At 33.8% G+C, this 19,365-nt stretch overlaps 2 protein-coding genes across 2 annotated transcripts; one reads left to right on the top strand and one right to left on the bottom strand.

Moving 5' to 3' along the window:
- Positions 1-2,534: 2,534 nt before the first annotated feature.
- On the top strand, positions 2,535-10,624 carry LOC135619697 (importin subunit alpha-4-like). The gene is made up of 10 exons (XM_065121959.1): positions 2,535-2,870; positions 6,795-6,891; positions 6,987-7,078; positions 7,171-7,302; positions 7,417-7,602; positions 7,830-7,993; positions 8,114-8,192; positions 8,456-8,584; positions 8,806-8,933; positions 9,986-10,624. Exons 1-10 carry the CDS (start codon positions 2,646-2,648, stop codon positions 10,362-10,364), a joined length of 1,611 nt encoding a protein of 536 aa, XP_064978031.1. The 5' UTR covers positions 2,535-2,645; the 3' UTR covers positions 10,365-10,624.
- Positions 10,625-10,885: 261 nt separating this feature from the next.
- LOC103995318 (uncharacterized) lies at positions 10,886-12,514 on the bottom strand. The gene is made up of 5 exons (XM_009415883.3): positions 11,938-12,514; positions 11,717-11,841; positions 11,449-11,637; positions 11,296-11,347; positions 10,886-11,214 (listed from the first exon to the last, which is right to left on the bottom strand). The coding sequence occupies exons 1-5, from the start codon at positions 12,208-12,210 to the stop codon at positions 11,095-11,097; spliced, it is 759 nt and encodes a 252-aa protein (XP_009414158.2). The 5' UTR covers positions 12,211-12,514; the 3' UTR covers positions 10,886-11,094.
- Positions 12,515-19,365: the final 6,851 nt, after the last annotated feature.

The raw sequence follows: 19,365 nt of genomic DNA, 5'->3' as shown, positions 1-19,365 counted from the left end.
TTCAAAACAATGTATCTCTAATTTTAAAAATATCCATATTATTCATTAAATTTTTTTGTTTATTATAATATTTTTGATCTGTCAAAAAAAAACTCTGTAAAATTTACTTCAAATATTGAAGATGATATAAATAAACTTCTATTTCAACTATTCTAACTTATAAGCCTAAAAACATGATATTATAAGTAATGATAATTAAAGGGACATGAAATGATACAATATCATATCCTGCATTTACAATTTTTTTTTTACATATCTTTCCTGGCCAATCATTTTATTCCTCGTTTATAAATATTTATTATATTTTATTCATCAAATCATAAGTGGAAAATTAAATGTAGTGATGTCAACTTTAAAAATCATCCAAGTAGTTTTATAAATACCGGAGAGGTTGCTTTAAAAATAAAAAATAAAGAAAATTCAGTAATGCTGAGTAGGAATCTCAAAAGTCAACTCAAAATGAATACATTATCAAAATTCAATCATTCCATTGACGTATATCAAATACCCGAAGGAGAACTCCCCCAACAACAAATGAAGCGGCTTTATCCTATGTGATGAGTTTATAGTCTCCCAATAACAGATGGAGGCAAACTCATATCGCACTCCCAACAGCGGATGAAGTGATATCCCTCACCCGTCAAAGTAGGGTCACGTTCCTCCCAACAGCGGATGGAGGAACTATCCAGTCGCCACGTTTGACGACCCGCTAATCTACGAAGGGAATCGCCCTACCTGCTCTCGGTAGGGAAATAACATAATTTCACACTGATCATATCCATATCAGGATGAAATAATAAATTTAAAACATCTCTATCAAATATTATCAATATCAAATAATATAAATTAGCCCTCAATTGACTTAAACCCTAGTTCAATTGATCCAATTGAATTTAATTTACTAGAACATAACTGAATCGATCTCTAATCCTCATTTAACCGGTCTAGAACCATTCTAGACTAGTATAATTTAGGTTAAACTAGCTTGAATAAGTCTATCAATTCGGAATCACCCTGAATTGATCTAGACTAATCAAGTCTAGTTTAGTTCAATCAATATTCAGGCTCAAACCCAACAACAATATTGAGCTAGATTGAACCAGTCTATCTACTAGTCATGTGCATTACACATGACTGAACATACATCACACAAAGTTGGCTCAGCCTTGGCCCATGGACTGGTCAAGTGCATCATATATGACGACCCATGATGGTTGGGCTGGGTTAGACTACAAGCCAAGGCCTGACCCATGGGTTATGGCTTGACCTATGGGTTGAGCCTGACCTATGAACAATTTTAGTTCAATTCATATCCAATTTAATACTACAATATATATTAACTAATAATTATATAAATAAAAACAAAATAACATATTAAAAGATAGATTAAGAGATAAACTTTAATACAAGAAAATAACCTCCTAAATTCAAATAGAAATTATATTTTCAACAAATGTATAATTTCAATACATTCTAGTCAAATAAATTTTAAATCATTAAGAATAGCACATTTTAAAATTCAAATAAAAAAATATCAATAATTTTAGATAACATATTTTAATCTAACAAAAACTCTAATCCGGATAAGATTAAAGATAAGTTGTGATGTCAAGAAATATCATATAATTAATATATAAAACATGTAAAATTTTAACATATTTAAATCTAAAAATAAAAACCTTAAACAAGGGTGAAAGAAAATTATAAAAAAAGTCAGCTAATAGCTTTCAATACCATAATAAAAATTTTGATATTTAAAAAATTAATAATTATTTTAAAACTATAAAACTTTCAACATTTAAAGAATCAAAATAAAAATTAAAACTTTTATTTTCAAGAAAGATAAGGAAACATATATCTCATCAATAGGGTGTAACTTCTCGTTTCTCTCGCTACTGCTAGGTGTGGCTAAACGAGGAACGGAGGAGAGAGAAATCCCTCATAGGAAATTTATTTTTATTTTTATATTTATTTAATATAAATTATTTATATTTAATATACTAACAAATATGATATCATCATTAGAATACTTAATAGTTATTTCCTAATTCATATTAACAAGGAAATGGATTAAGATTTTCTAAATTATAATGGTAAGTAAGAAAAAAAAAATCTAACTTAATTATTTGACTTAATTACATATTATATCACAGTATTTTTTATAATATTTATAATATTTATAATATATCAATAAAATATTATAAATATTATTAAAAATATAAAATAAGGAAAAATGAAAACACTATAATAGTTAAAAAGGGGTAAGAAAATGAGTGAAATTTTTGATGAAAATTTTTTTGAGAGATATTTTATATTTTTAAATTAAGAATGTAATTTGAAAAAAAAAATTGAAAAATACCTAAATATGAATATTTTATAGGAAAATCGACCTTAAAAAAATATATGTGTTAAATTTTGATTTACTGAAATAAATACGAAAAACTGCGAATTGGGAGGGGCACATTAGTAATTTAACATATATATATTTTAATTTGAGCCCCGACCACTTCTGATCGCTTTCCGGTAGCCATTGTTGCTTTCACTTCGGAACTTCCCAACCCCAAATTCTCATCTCTTCGAATCGATCCGATACATATAGAAACCGAGAGGGGGTAGAGCCGTCGGAGTGCTCGAAGGGGGCGAGGATGTCGCTGCGACCGGGGACGCGGGCGGAGGTGCGGAAAAAGTCGTACAAGGCCGGGGTGGACGTCGACGAGGGGCGGCGGCGGAGGGAGGGGAACCTGATCGAGATCAGGAAGAGCAAGCGCGAGGACAGTCTCACCAAGAAGAGGAGGGAGGTGCTCCTCCAGGCCGCGCAGCAGGCGATCGGCGAGCCACCCGCCCTCTCTCCGTCTGGGGTCGACAAAAAGGTGCGGCTTTTCCTTTTTTCCGCCCTTGGTGTGACCTTGATCTGTCGTGGCTTTATCTTGGAACCTAATCTACGGTTTTACTGTGCGTCCTTTTGGGTGGATCTGTCGGAAGAAAGGTTTAGGTTTGATCTGAGCGGAAACGTCTTCTTTGCGATCTTTAACGTTCCTGTTCGCATAATCGTAGTTTGTAGTTTGCTGCAATAATGTGGTTGATACCCCATTTTATGTTTTTCTTCATGGTCGGATTTGGGCTTTGTTCTTGCACTTCTTCCCTTTCCTGAAGATTCAACATTTTCTGAAAATTCGAACTTAGAGCATTATTAATGTTGGTGAGATCATCACGTAATGTAATGTCATGGATATTATTATTATTATTATTATTATTATTATTATTATTATTATTTATTAATAATTAATTATTATTATTATTAATGTTGGTGAGATCATGATATAATGTAATATTAAGGATATTAACCAAACAATTATTACAGCAATAAACCTATAAAGGTGTTCATATGAAAAGCTTCAAGGTACGCTATCAACTTAAAAATTTTGTCTTGGACAATGTTCTGCTGAAATCACTGTAGACTTCTGTTGCAATTAAAAGTGGCTGGGAGATATTGTTCGACCTTTTTTCCTACCCCAAACACACGCCAATTTCTCCTGGTCTGATTTGGAAAAGGTTCTTGAACCTCCTGTTCTCTTAGGAAATGAACTTAATATCCCTAATTAACTACTCTTTGGACTTAAAATTCTTGCTCGATCTGGTCTAGGAGTCCAGATCTCTGCTGATGCATCATGATAGTGTGCCAAAATCTTGTCACCTAGTGAAATTAAACCTGCCAACCACAATGCAACCATTATAATAATAGAGCATTGGTGGTAGTTAACATGTCGGGGAAAAGAGACAGATTTCCTTTCCTGGAGGAGCAGAAAAACGATAAAAACAGAATACTACGATGCAATTAAAAAGAATCGTTTCGATCAAGAAAACCATTATAGTATTTAAATAAGAGATAAGATAAGAACACTTACAAGATATTCCCAAGTGTGCACACTCTATCTTGTTTCATGAACTATGATCCTATTTATAGGATCTAGAGGTAACTACCTCACTCCATCATATCACCCATGATTGACTTAGGTGTAGGAACTACCCTATAACTTCTAAATCATGGGTCATTACCTAGAACATGATAACTACAATGAATCAATTCTCAACACTCCCCCTTGATTCATAGTTACATACACTGATTTGTGACATGAAATAAATATGCTTTTGAATTGGAAGCGACTTGGTGAGGATATCCGCAACTTGTTTATCTGTTCCATAATACTTCATGTTATGGGTCTATTTGCTACAAGATTCCAGATGAAATGATAGCGTATCTCTATATGCTTCGTTCTTTCATGAAATGTTGGATTCTTCGTCATTACAATTGTGGTCTTGTTATCACAAAATATTTTCGTTGCTTCTTTGTATTCTTGATGAAGATCTTCTAGAAGTCTTCTAAGCCATATTGCTTGACAAGCTACTGATGTTGCGGCTACATATTCTGCTTCTGATGTCGATAACGCAATTGTTGCTTGCTTTTTTGAACTCCAATTTATAGCTCCTGATCCGAGGCTAAAAATATTACCCGAAGTACTCTTTCTATCATCTAAAGCTCCTGCCCAATCGCTATCAGTAAAACCAAATAATTTACATTTAAAATTATGATAATACCAAATACCATAATCTGTAGTTCTAGCAATATAATGTAAAATTCTTTTAACAGCTCTGAGATGATGTTTGCTTGGGTTATGCATAAACCTAGATACTACACCAACAGAGAAGGTAATATCTGGTCGAGTATGAGTTAGATAAATCAAACTTCCAACCAAACTTCTGTAATATATTGCATTTGTCAAACATGTATCATCTTCAAGTTTCAATTTCTCATTTACATTCATGGGTGTTATTGTAGCTTTGCAATTAATCATGTTAGATTTTTTGAGTAGATCCGTTGCATGCTTTTTTTGTGAAATAAAAATTTCATTTGATCCTTGCTTCACTTCCGATCCAAGAAAATAATGCAGTAAACCTAGATCAGACATTTCAAACTTATTCATCATACACTTTTTAAATTTTGCTACAAAAGAGTTAGATGAACCCATATATATAATATCATCAACATAAAGACAAACCATTAGAATATTATATTCACCTTCCTTCTTTAGATAAAGAGTATGTTAATTATTGCTCCTCTTAAATTCATTTTGATTAAAATAATGATCAATTTTACTGTACCATGCCCTTGGAGCTTGTTTAAGCCCATAAAGAGCTGTCTTTAGCTTATATACATTTTTTCATGTCTTTTAACAAAAAAAACTTTCAGGTTAAGTAACAAAAACCTCTTCATATAAATCTTCATTTAAAAACGCAGATTTCACATCAAATTGATAAACAGGCCAATTCAAGTGAGCAGCTAAAGCCAAGAAAGTTCTCACGGTTTCGAATTTAGCAACTAGAGAAAAAGTTTCATCAAAATCAATACCTTGTTGCTGTGAATATCCTTTTGCTACAAGTCGAGCCTTATGCTTTTGGATACTTCCATCTGCATTAAACTTTGTTTTGAACACCCATTTTAATCCAATATCTTTTTTTTCTTTTGGTAGATCCATTAGCTCTCAAGTTTTATTCTTCTCAATTGATTTGATTTTCTCCTTTATTACTTTTCGTCATTCCTCTTTTTCAGCTGCTTCCTCAAAAGTTATAGGATCTGAAATAAACAAAGCAAATGTTGAGTCATAAATTTTTGTTAGTGATTTAAATTTTCCTGGAGGGGTTTCATTTGAGGAATCAGAATTTGAACTGCTACTGGGTGAGGTTGACGTTGAACTTGTTGAAGCAAGATCTGTCATTTGATTCTGTGGAGTATTTAGTTCTGCTGGAATCTGAATTTGTATTACACCTTTATTGGTTTCTCAATTCCAACTTGCCCTTTCATCAAAACAACATTTCTGTTCAGAATAACTTTACCACTAACAGGATTATATAATCGATATGCTTTGGATTGTAAGAAATAACCAATTAAGATGTATTTTTCAGATTTTTTATCAAGCTTGTGATGGTTTTGTGAAATCACCAAAGCATAAGCAATACAACTAAAAATTCTTAGATGACTTACACTTGGTTTTATATCATACCAAGTCTCAAAAGGAGTTTGATTTATAACAGTCTTTTTTGGTGAAATAGAAACATAATTTAATTCTTAAATTCTGTTTTTAGCATCAAGTCACATTTAGTTCTTAAATCATCAAAGAAAGTAAGGGTGGGAGGTGTGAAAGTGCAGCTTGACTTGCACTTCCCACATAACTCTTCCACACTTTGCTTGTTAAGACAAGTTATTACAAGCACTATGATAGCTATACACTAAAGTTTACTCATAAATTATCCATATTTTACTTTGAAGGGTTTTCCATTGTTTTGAAACAAATTAGAGCAATTATATAAATGTTGAATATGTTTTATAGCTAAAATCATATTTTTACTTTTTAATAACGGTCAATTGGTTGCTTGACTGAAAATCTAGATTTTAGCATCATACATGCATGCAAAATGATGCTTAACTTGAAATATCTGAAACATCCAAATGCCTTTGTCATCGAGACGTCTCAAGTGTATAGCCTACAACGTGTGCTCAAGCATCTAAAGGTTCTTGTATCATAAATATGTTTGCAGATTTTGCAATTCTTCAAGCTTATCATGAAACATAAGTTCTGATAAATTTGGTTGGTAAAAGATGAATATACCTTTTCCCATTAAATACATATTGATGGTTGATGAGGAGGCGATGCAATTTTTGATATTTTTGGTTCTTCTCTTTGTGTTTTCTAATGTTGTTCCTGCTTTAATGTCAGTTATCTTTGTGTCCATGGCAGATAGAAAACCTCCAGGGAATGGTGCAGGGGGTATGGTCTGAAAATCCCAATACACAATTGGAAGCAACTACTCAGTTCAGGAAGCTGTTGTCAATTGGTGTGCAATAATTGTTTTTCTTAAGGATTTTAGTAGGTATCTGCATAAGAGACAAAAGCCATATCTCTCATCCATATTTCATAACATCTTTCTAGAGCGGAGCCCTCCAATTGAAGAGGTCATTAAGGCAGGTGTTGTCCCACGTTTTGTGGAATTTCTTTCACGGCATGATCTGCCACAACTGCAGGTATTTTCATTTTTCACATTTTAAAGTGTAATGCTTTAAATATGGCAAGATTCTTTGTAGACACAAAACTCACTGCTATCATTCATTTGCAGTTCGAGGCTGCATGGGCACTGACCAATGTAGCTTCTGGAACTTCTGAGCACACACGAGTTGTCATTGAGCATGGTGCAGTTCCAAAGTTCATAGAACTTCTTAGTTCTCCAAATGATGATGTTAGAGAACAGGTCTATGCACTATCTCTGTTTTTCTTATGCATTATTTATCTTTTGAAAGGTTAATTGCCTTAATAACTTCCATGATGTTATGTCAGTACTCTTATCGTTTGATACTTTGAACAGGCTGTATGGGCACTTGGTAATGTAGCTGGTGATTCACCAAGTTGCAGAGATCTTGTTCTTAGTCATGGGGCACTTCTTCCAGTAATGGCTCAACTAAATGAGTATTCAAAAATATCAATGCTGAGAAATGCCACATGGACGTTATCTAACTTATGCCGCGGGAAGCCTCCAGCACCATTTGAACAGGTCTGAGGAAGTTAAACTGCAATTATTTTCCCTTAATATGGTTTCTTGGCCATTAAATTTATACATAACACCCATCAAAATTTATTTTATATTTGCATTATTTCACTCATATGGTTTGCCAAACACTAAATATACATGTGTGCCCTTTGATTGATTTTACTTGATGGTGGCAAAAGATCTATGTAGCCGATTAGTTGGGACTTACGGTTTTGTTGTTGTTGTTTTAGACCAAACCAGCGATTCAGATACTTCGGCATCTTATTCATTCAAGTGACGAAGAGGTTCTAACAGATGCTTGCTGGGCCCTCTCTTATCTTTCTGATGGAACAAATGACAAAATCCAATCTGTCATAGAGACAGGTGTTTGTCCAAGACTTGTGGAGCTTCTGCTGTATGTGTTTCCACATGTATAATTTTTTGTCAATTCAGTTATAATATACTTTCTTCTATATTTTTGTCTTCCTCTCCTTGTATATTTTCTTATTATTTACAAGATATTGATATTCTGCAGTCATCCATCACCTACAGTTCTTATTCCTGCCCTGAGGACAGTTGGGAACATTGTTACTGGAGATGATTCACAGACTCAGGTACTTGTTAAGTCAGGCATTGAGGTGATACCTTTTAAGAAAAAAATTTGATGGTAATTGTTGAATATGGTTCAGTTTGTCAGTTTTCGTATGTGTGACTTCATGCCATTTGTTACAGTGAGTTCATGGTTGCGTATCTTCATACTCTATATATGGACTGTAATCTATACATGTTAATCCATGGGGCACCTAAATATTGCTGACTGTTCTATATGTGCCCCTTCCCATAATACTGAGACTAAGATGTAAAAACATACTTGCAGCTAGTTATAGAGAAAGGTGCTCTCCCTTGTCTATTTCAACTCCTTACACAAAGTCACAAAAAGAGCATTAAAAAAGAAGCTTGCTGGACAATTTCCAACATTACAGCAGGGAATAGAGCTCAGATCCAGGTAACTACTGGTGCTATATCGTTCATCTGTGCTATCTCAAGTGGGACTTATAGGAATATAGCATGCGGTAAGCTTGAATCATAAAGTTGGTGATCATATGGTTTGAGTTTGATTTGATCGGATTATATTGTGCTCTTTGAACTTCTAGATTTATTGTGTTACTTTCTCAAAGTAGCGCTCCTTTTTAGCTTCTTTTTGTGATCCTTGTTCAATTGCAACAGGCTGTTATTGATGCAAATATTATCAGTCCTCTGGTACATCTACTTCAACATGCAGAATTTGATATCAAGAAAGAGGCTGCATGGGCTATATCAAATGCCACTTCTGGCAGTTCCAATGAGCAGATTCAGTAAGCTTCTAATATTTCTTATTCTTGAAGATTTTACTTGCCCTAAACTTTTTGATCTTGTTCTGTCATCAATTACAGCAACCATAACAATTTTTGTTGTTATATCAATTTGTAAATACTCATCTTAGTTACTTTTGAAGTTCTACAGTCTTGTATTAATTGTGATAAGTCTCTTGACTTTGTTCTTTTGTGGTAATAGTCAAGAAGTCTGTTCATCATAATTGTGCATTAGGGATTTATTTTAATCTATATGACATGTCTTTCATCATAAACATTTTAGGAACAACGTGCTTGCATGACTAACTTCAGTGTATAAGAAAATTGCACTACTATGGATATCCACAAACCTTGTACACTGAAGTTATTTCCTCTTGCAAATGAAAAGAGTTTTTGAACATCTACAAAATTTGTTAAATTTTAATTACAGATGCATCAATCTGACTCCTGAAAGTCATTGCTTTGTTGTTTTAGGAATTTCTTAATTATATAGCTCCAAGATATCCCCAAGATACCTTTTAGGAGTCTTTTTGGATCTTCTTTTACCGTGGATTACATGTAAAGTACAGTAAACCGAAACAACTTGAGATATTGTCATATTGTGTCTACCTGAGATTTTTAATTAGTGCTGATTGACCTTAACTTTACATTTCAAGTTCAACAATCTTGTATTATTCTTGATACTCGAGCCTATTCACTTTCTTATTTTGTATCATTTTTATATTTTTACTCTGTCGATCATAAACATGCACAAAGGACTTTTTTTGTTTCAAATCTATCTGACGTTTTTTGCATGATGTAAATTGTAGAAACATGGTGCTTGCATATAAATTTAAGGTTTGGGGACATATACAGTGCAGTTTTCTTATGCAGCAAATAATTTCCACTTGCATGTATTGGTTAAACTTAATTACAAATGCAACAACCTGACTCTTGAAGTTTTTGCTTTGTCCTTCTAGGGCATTTGGTAAAGATGGGTTGCTCTTAGATATCTTCTTTACGAATTCTTTTGAAATATAATGGAAAACTAAGCATATAATTGAGTTTTTTTGCAGTTATTTGGCGAGCCAGGGTTGCATCAAGCCTCTATGTGATCTTCTTGTCTGCCCAGACCCTAGAATTGTGACTGTATGCCTTGAAGGACTAGAGAACATACTCAAGGTCGGTGAGATCGAGAAGGATCTCGGCAAATGTGGAGTAAACCCTTATGCGCAGCTTATCGATGAATGTGAAGGATTGGATAAGATCGAGAATCTGCAGGGTCATGACAACAACGAGATCTATGAGAAGACCATAAAGCTACTGGAGAGGTATTGGGTCGAGGAAGAAGATGAAGCACAGGATGCACTAGGATCTACTGAGGTTGCTGAACATTCGTCCGAGGTCGCCATCAGCCAACCCTCTGTCCCTTCTGGTGGCTTCAAATTCAATTGATAAATGTGAAGTCTGAGGTTTTCCCCTTTCTTTATCTTTCTTAATCTGTGTGTAGATCATTCTTATTCAACCATCAGCCATGTAGTTGACATGCTTAGGGCTTACATCTGGGTGAAAAAAACTGAAAGGCAAATTTGTGGATGCCTACCCTTTTGATACGTTGGATTTGTGGGTTTGTTCCATCTGCATTCCAAAGAAATAAAATTACTTAATGTTTAAGAACATTTAGTAGATTATGATCTCACTATTGATTCTGTCTCCTTGTATGAATTTTTCAGTTTTCTCTCTAGTGCAATGGTAAACAATATTCTGCAACCTGCTACTTCACTATTGTGTAGATCAATCATGTCTCATAGACAACCATCTTGTCATCTAATTTCAGTTTTATGAGGAATCTTTGCTAATTCAGTGACTAAACCATGGGAAAAGAAGCCCATAGTTAGTAAATGTGGTAACCAGAGATTCTTATGTTTCAGTTAGATCTTTCAACCATGGAACTTGTAGGGTGCAGTTCTTGCATGTAAAATCAACACAAGCACTTCTATTTCATCACAAGAAGCAATTAAAGTTCGACTTACAGATCCAAATGACTCACGGCTGCAGCAGAGAGTAGGTAAAGGCTTCATGCTTGATGACAATGCAACCCAGCTGATGAGTGCTAGATGTAGGGAGAGAGATCTTCTGCAAGATCCTCTACCAATCATTCTTATCTGCTGCTTGATAAAGCTCTCTATTGAACTACTTGATCACTGTCCTCAGCTTCAGCTGTTGCAGACTTCAGCCACCGTGCGAGGTTGGTCAAGAATGGTGTATAAACGAAGTAGCAGGTTGATGTCCAACTGACTAATCCCTGGAAGCAGAGAAAGCAATTCGCTGTGGTAATCTTCACTGTGTAATTGCAAGAACAACTCGACAATTGCTAGACTCTCACCTCACCAAAGAGTTGGACATCAGCACCAGGGTAATTCCACAGATGAAACAGTCTGAAGTTTGAAGGATTTCCAACATCAATGGAGTTGAACATGCTTCGATCACTTGTTATTTGCAGAAAAATGGAGAGAGAAACAAGCTGAATTCTCCTTACTTGATCATTGGAATCTCAGCTAGGGGGCATGCAACACCAACAAAGCAAGCCAAGGCAAATCCAAGCCATGTGCCATCCAGGAAAACCCATATGAACTCTGCCAGTGCAAACAAGGTGTAGGCTTCGACATTGTCAGCCACTCCAGCTTTGTACAGTTCAGCACTCAATTCGATGAAAGCTGCTAGTGTTCTGATGAACCAAAACCAGAGACTTGCATGAGGTTGAAGACCTTAAACACAAGGGGAAGCAAACAGCTGAGATGGCATACATCAGTGAGATTGCTGTCTTCTCCACACTCCCTACTCCAACCTTCGATTTTGAAGGTGCTTTTTCATCCAAAAGCAGCTGCAACAGTCCCACAGTGCAATAAAATGCCCCGAGCATAGGAGGAACCTGATCGCAGGTTAAACATCATTCCATCAAACACCTTCAAGGCACTACAAAGCACGTAAGAGTAGAAGTAACAGAGAGAACAGAAGAGGGTGGTACCCAGATATTGGTGTGCAGAGGGCCAACATCAACTGCTCCATTTTGGTAGATCATAAGATTCACCCTCGAGTGTAGCCCATCAAGAAGAGGACCCAAGAAGAAGCCTGCGCCGAAGAGGGTAAGGGAAATAGAAGGCCAGGTGTCTTTAAGGCCTTTCTTACTCACCTCTTTATGGCTGCAAGATGTCGTTTGTAGGAAGCAGTGAGATCTGGAACAGCGAATGGAATCGAGTGGGAAGGATGATGGGTAGGTCGATGCCACCAAACTATGCATCGTCCTCTCTATCTACAGCCTCGGTTAGATGATGCTTTGCGCTGGAAAATCTTCGGCAGTTCGCTTTGATCTGAATCACTGGTAAACGCAAGGCTACCATCTTCCTACCTTTGTCCACATGATGACAGCAATCATTTTTCGTTTGATGTGAGGTAACGATAAGAAACGACCAGATCCAAGGACTACTTGTAGCCACTCCCCCAGACCACTAACAGACACTCTTCGGTCGACGTCACATCCTTGATGAAGGCCAGAAGAACTCCGTGGTCTTTGCCCCTGTGTTCGGTAAGTGTTCGACCAAATGACTCACAGAAGTCAAGCCAAGTGACAAACGCTACACTTCGATCAAAGCTTGTTTCAGCTTGTAATCTGAATGACGAGATTTATAATCAATCAATTTAGTTTGATTGAATGTCGATAAACATAACAAAACAAGGATATATATATATATATATATATATATATATATATATATATATATATATATATATATATATATATATATATATAAGTTTATCATGTCACGATATATTGCTTGATAAGAACGATACATACCAGTCCAAATAGATGATCGGTATGTGGATCATCCTGTACTAGATGATATATGCTAAAGGATCGCGTATCACTTGATATGAGGTTAATATCGGTTGGAATAGTTAAAATCTATTCCGACTTGTATTCATTTGAAAGATTTTTAAACTCTTTCTTCCTCCTCTTTCACTTTTTTTACTTTCTAATTTTTAAATCTCTTTTCACTTATTTTTTTTTTATCTAATTCTCATATTTACACTCTTTTAAAATTACACAAAGTTATAATTTATTATTTGAATCAAACTTGAAAGGCTAATTAGGGAGGATTAACATCGAAGTTAAAAAAAAATTAAAGGTATATTTTTTTTATTAATTTTTAATAATGTATAAGATGATTAAGTTTATTCTATATTCTCCATGTTTAATATATTATTTGAGGTATTTATGATGGTAAAATAATATTAATTAAGGAGTAATTAAGACCTTTAATATTATTATTAGTGTGTTTAATATTTATTTCTTGAGATTAAATATTAGAGTGTTTGACATATTTGTAACATTGGAAAAAATAATTATGGAGTAATTAACTATGTTAATTATGTGATTAGTGTATTTAATAATAATTTTAACCTAATTTGATATATATTTAATCAAATTTATGTATTTAATGTCTAGTGCGTTTGACATAATTATTGTAGTAAAATAGGACTAATTTAGGTTTAATTAAATTTTTAATATTATAATTATTATATTTAATAATAAATTTATCATTATTTGACCCTTTATTGGGTCAATATTATGTATTTAATAATTATTATAATGGGTTAATTTTGTATATTTAATAATTATTAAAATATTTGACATGTTTATTATAATAAAATAAAGCTAATTAGGGCTAATTATACCTTATTATTTTAAATTAAAGCTAATCGTAACTTACTTATTTGATTTAATTTTGATAAGAACATGACACTTAAGAAATAATCATACTCGAAAGAGACAAGAACCATTATCATTGGAGTGTTTTTATTATGAATACATTAGTAAAGGTAAAAGAATTCTGATATTGTGAAATACAAAAAAGGTTCCAACGTAGATCTGTAAATCATTTTAAGATACATTATAATAGATTATGGATAATATAATTAAAAAGAAGACAATAACTAAAGAAGAATATGTTAGTCATAAGTGTTATACAAGCCAATCATGTGAGTGATGACATGTATTACTTGACATGCAGTCTTTTTACTTATTATTATTATTTGGTATTTTATCACTTTATATTACCTGTTGCTTGAATATATTATGATGTTCATGGATCTGTGCAATGGGAATCAGATCATGATGAGATCACGATAATGAGACTGATTCGCTTTTAAACACAAATTCTAAATAATCCCGGTCATAGATTACTCAAGATGGATATCAAGATAACCGGACATATTAGTGTGTTGTATACCCGTCTATATGATGGATACAGCTGGTCTCATAGCTGCTCGTGTGGGGACACTAGGGATATAGTACAAGTACTAATTGGAGAATGCGTTAACTAATTGATCCGCTTACGGAATGTTAGATGGTTGATGATGCCTTATTGTCAAATAGCAATTCCGTAGTCCCAGTAGTATATCTGATCCTTGGACTTGAGATACCAAGGATGTCCTGTATGAGTACTCCACTCTATGATACGGGACTTATAGGTCTGAAAGATTTAGATCCTATACAATCGGTCATCGGAAGTGGTAGCCAACCTTACGAGGACTATTGAGTGTCGATAGATGACCATCTATGCTCAGTGTCATGAGAGGAATATCTCATGTGTTCTTACTCAAACAAATATCTAGTTAGGGTCATTCGGATTAAGAGAGAAAGAGTTCTCCGGGTGAATCCGATTAGAGCAAGACTAGAGCATAAACCATATGGGTCTTATAGCACCATACTCAGTATACGGTCTCTGAGATATTAAATGGATAAGGAACTATAGGTATACGGTAACTGAGGACAGACATGTCCAATAGATTAGATTCCCCTGTATTGTTTGGAGACTACGGTGTAGTGGCCTAGTACATCTACAGTCGATGAGTCGAGTGTAGATGTACTAGGCTACTACGCCGTAGTCCCCAGACGATACAAAGGAATCCAATCATTGGACTTGTTTATCCTCAATTACAGTATACCTATAGTCCCTCATCCATCTAATATCTCAGAGACCGTATACCGGACATGGTGTTGTCAGACTCATACGGTTTCTACTCGAGTATCGCTTTAATCAGATTCTCCCGAAGAATTCTTTATCTTTCAATCCCAATGACCCTGGTCAGGGTTTGTCTATGCAAGAACATATGGGATATTCCTCTCACAGCATCGAGAGTGGATGATCATCTATCGACACTCAACAGCCCTCTATTAAAAAGACCGATATGAGGATCAAGCTTCCAACATCAAAGGAGATTCACAATGTGTATTTAAATAAAGAGGTGGTAGAACTGGAGGATTAAATCAAACCCTTTAAGAACTAGTGAGATAAATATGAGGTGACACAGATGTGTGACAATTAGATGGGACCAATAAAAATGAATATCGTTAATTTTTGTATTTATTGCAATAAACAAATTATTTTTCATAAATCAATTAATACTTTCAATAAAATTCATGATTAAAAATATATTAAAAATCTAATGGACACCATAGTAGAGGAGATCATATAATAATTCATTATTCAAATAGTCACTGATAATAGAGTCAATTTTAAGAAAATTGATTAAAAAAATATTATTTTGGACTTCATGTGCAGCTCATTATATAGATCTAATAACGAAGAAAATTAACGAGCTATCATAAGATAATAAGTTTATAGCTTGGGCATAGTCAATCATAAAGTTTATATATAAGCATCATTGGATTCACTCTTTGATACAATAGTATACATATGGTGAGATACTCCGACTCGGAGTCACTCGGATTGCTATAAATTTTATTGCATTAAATTCAATATAGCAAAAGAGGTAGGGTCCAAAGGCAATTTCAGGTATTCAAGATCAAGCAAAAAAAATATATGAAAGAGATTATTCTTTCCTCTAGATTTTAGGATACTACGAATGAAATTACAATATGAGTAAAACCACCTTAGGTTATCCTACGTCAGGTTGATATGGATAATTGTTTACATATGTCTTATCTTATACATATGTTGATTTAAGGTAGAGCAATATTTATAGATCATCGATTATAGGATCAAAGTTTATATGGACAAAGACATCCTTAATGCAAGTAAACTCATATTCAATGTAATCTAATTAATAATTTTTTAATATTTAAAAAATTCTTACTAACAAAATTATTTATCTTATAATGTATTATCTAAATTCAACTATTTAATTTTGGTATTGCCTTAGATCGTGATCTGATTTATTGTTATCACTTAGAAATATTATATATCAACTCTTGCTAAATATTATTGATGCAATCAATACTATTATGAAGGATCGATTATTTCAAAAAATAATTGGTTCATTCTCCGCTTTAGGTTGGTGACCGCTTTAGGCTTGTAAATAAAATAATTGTCGATCAAAACATGATTAAAGGAACCATATAATATTGAGTTAGATTACTCGATGAACTAGAGACACCTAACTATTTGTTGTCCACTAAGTGTGCAAATGTAAAGGCAAAGGTAAAGGGGAAGATTGTAGCATCAGTCACACCGTTAGAAAAAATTGAGCCGGACGACGAGACACATTTTCAATTACATTCAATAACTCACTCAGTTCAGAGACATGATAGTGACATGGACAATAATATCTTGATTGATTATTACAGTGATGCTGGGGAGTCAATAGTCACGTCATAATTTAAAGATTGTGCATGGACCGAGGAGCAATATTTTTCATATATTACTCAAGATTCAGATTATATAGCTTAGCAAAATACTTGTTAATTTTATACGTGGAAGGGGAAGAGAAAGATAATAGATAATTTTGAGTAGATGTGATAGAGCCTACATGATGTAGCCATAAAGCAAAGCTCGTTGTATTCACAATTGTTATATTATGGAAAATCTTATGACAAATAGCATTACGGTAATAGTTGATCATTCTTCTTCGAGTAGTAGTACTATAATCGATCTTTGATATAAAGTAATAGATCAATGGTGAAAGTAGAAGTTTTAATATTCTCTAACATTCGCGTCAATACTTACCACAATCATACTTTGCCTTAGGAGCCATATCGGACACGTATGATTTACGATAATCAGACTATGATCATCACAATATTTATCTACTAATGATATATATTGTATCAATATATTATGTTATGGGATCAATTTCAGGATTGAGTTCAATATACATATCAAATTGATATACATATACAGAAGATCGAGGATCCGATCTATTACTCATGGAGTCTCATCGTTATTTTTTTATGATAAAACCAGATATATCCATCGATCAATTACTTAATTTAAATCTTGAAGTTTAAGTTATTTAATATATAATCTAATAATTCAAATTATTTTTTTATAAATAATTCGAATCAATATAAGGACATTCTAAAACATGTCACAAAGTTATTTCTCGAAGCCAAAAAAAATATTTATTGTTATTCTTTCTTAATTTAGATTATTTTTACTAAATTTATATTTATTTTTAACTTAAAAATCTTAATCTATTTTTTTATATTATTATTATTTTTTTTCATGTTGTTAAGTGCGTCTCGTCATATCAACAATTACAACAAAGCGATGCATATCGTACAATCGATCAATCGGTATAGTGATTCAAACTTATGAACCCTTATATATATATATATATATATATATATATATATATATATATATATATATATATATATATATATATATATATATATATATATATATATATATATATATATATGACGTCCGGAGTCTGCTCTATTGTTGACTGATGCATTAAATTGAACTCTGACGTATTATTCTTCAGAATCTTTGTATTTATTTTATTCGAGGGGAAAAGAGAATAATTATATATATCGGAATTGATTTCTTAGCTCTGTTGTGGACAATGATTTCTTTCTTCATAATTATATATATCGGAAAAAATAAAAATTATATATATGTATATAACCCTTCAAAATTAGTTTTGTTTGCCTCTTTAAATTTAAATTTAGCATATATGTATATATATGTCATTATAGTTAATAATTATATTCATGAGAGGTGAAAGTAATAAATGACTATTCATGTACTTAAATTTGAACTTTTATAAAATTTGTTATAGTTAAATTTAATTGATTAAACATATATTAAACATATAAATATTTGAAGGAGATATATATGTGTGTCTAAATTTTAAATAATCAAGCAATATATAATATTTTACTGGAAGGGGCGAACATTAGATATTTAACATCCAATTTTTTGAGAGGTGATAGGGTATACTTTGGCCCTAGATGAATCACCAACAAACGTCGCAAACCAACAGTCACGAATGTTGCGTCATACTGTCACGGACTTAGCTGGTTTTGCCTAAGTCATGCGGCACCCTTGCATGTCCATCCGCAAAGGTTAGCCTCCCCGAAGCCTCTCATTATCTTTTAGGACCAACAAAAGAGAGAACGGGTTAGAGAGAACGCCTCAATCGGGATCCACAAGCAAACATCTCCGAAAAACACTTCATAGACAATGCAAATTACAAACATACTTTACAAGCTCTGAACAGTTGCACAACAAAGGGTAAAATGATCCATTATAGATCAAAAATCTCTCACACATATCCACATGACACAATCTTTATTTACAAGCCTAAAGCGGTCACCAACCTAACTAAAATACGACTATTAAGCCTTCGGTCGTCCCTCTACATGTTGTACAAAGCATGAACATACCGAAAGACACGGACATACATAAGCATTACATCAAACATCCTGTTTAGAAGTTTGTCCGTGACATTCTCCCCCACTTATTCCTTCGACGTCCTCGTCGAAGCCTTTGTCGACACTGCAACTCCTCACCTTTGCTGAGTCTTCAATCTTCTGCTCCAGTTGTAATGCGCCTCCTGGCTCCCAGTTGCTCTCCGCTTTTGCTTTCGAGTAGTCGAACCTTTGATCCGCCATGCTGCTTCAACTCACCAATGTCTCTGACTCTAGTGTGGGGTTGACTGAGTTGTGTTGATCCCTGTTGGTTCCTGCGGATCCTCCAGATGAAGGAAAAGACCATCCTTACTGCGCTAGTCTCTCAAATGTCTCATGCTGCTAGAACTGGATGGATGCTTGTTGGAGTTTTAACGATCATCCTCTCGCAAACTTCTAACGTTTTGGGTCATTTCTCCATAAAATTTGCTCATTGACTCTTCTTTCACTTAGTTGTCACATCCAAGTAGGTTCGCATCACTTCCGCTTTCGATTGGCATTTCGTTGGGAAATGAAGCAGACAATCTACTTTCAATAGCACTGATCACCGTTGGTGAGGATTTGACAACTATTGTCTTTCATTATCTTCGAAGGGTCTTTGAACTTGTGCAGAGCTCCTTTGCTGGATAGATAAGAGAATTGGGGTACTCGGTTTCACCCATTCTCTTAAGAGTTGAGAAGGCAAAGGTTACTTGACTTCGCCCGCCTCCTCGAGGTTGTACTCCATGTATCGAG

This window comes from Musa acuminata, chromosome BXJ2-8 (genome assembly GCF_036884655.1).
Source record: "Musa acuminata AAA Group cultivar baxijiao chromosome BXJ2-8, Cavendish_Baxijiao_AAA, whole genome shotgun sequence".
NCBI lineage: Eukaryota > Viridiplantae > Streptophyta > Magnoliopsida > Zingiberales > Musaceae > Musa > Musa acuminata.
This window is presented reverse-complemented; position numbering and strand designations above follow the sequence as displayed.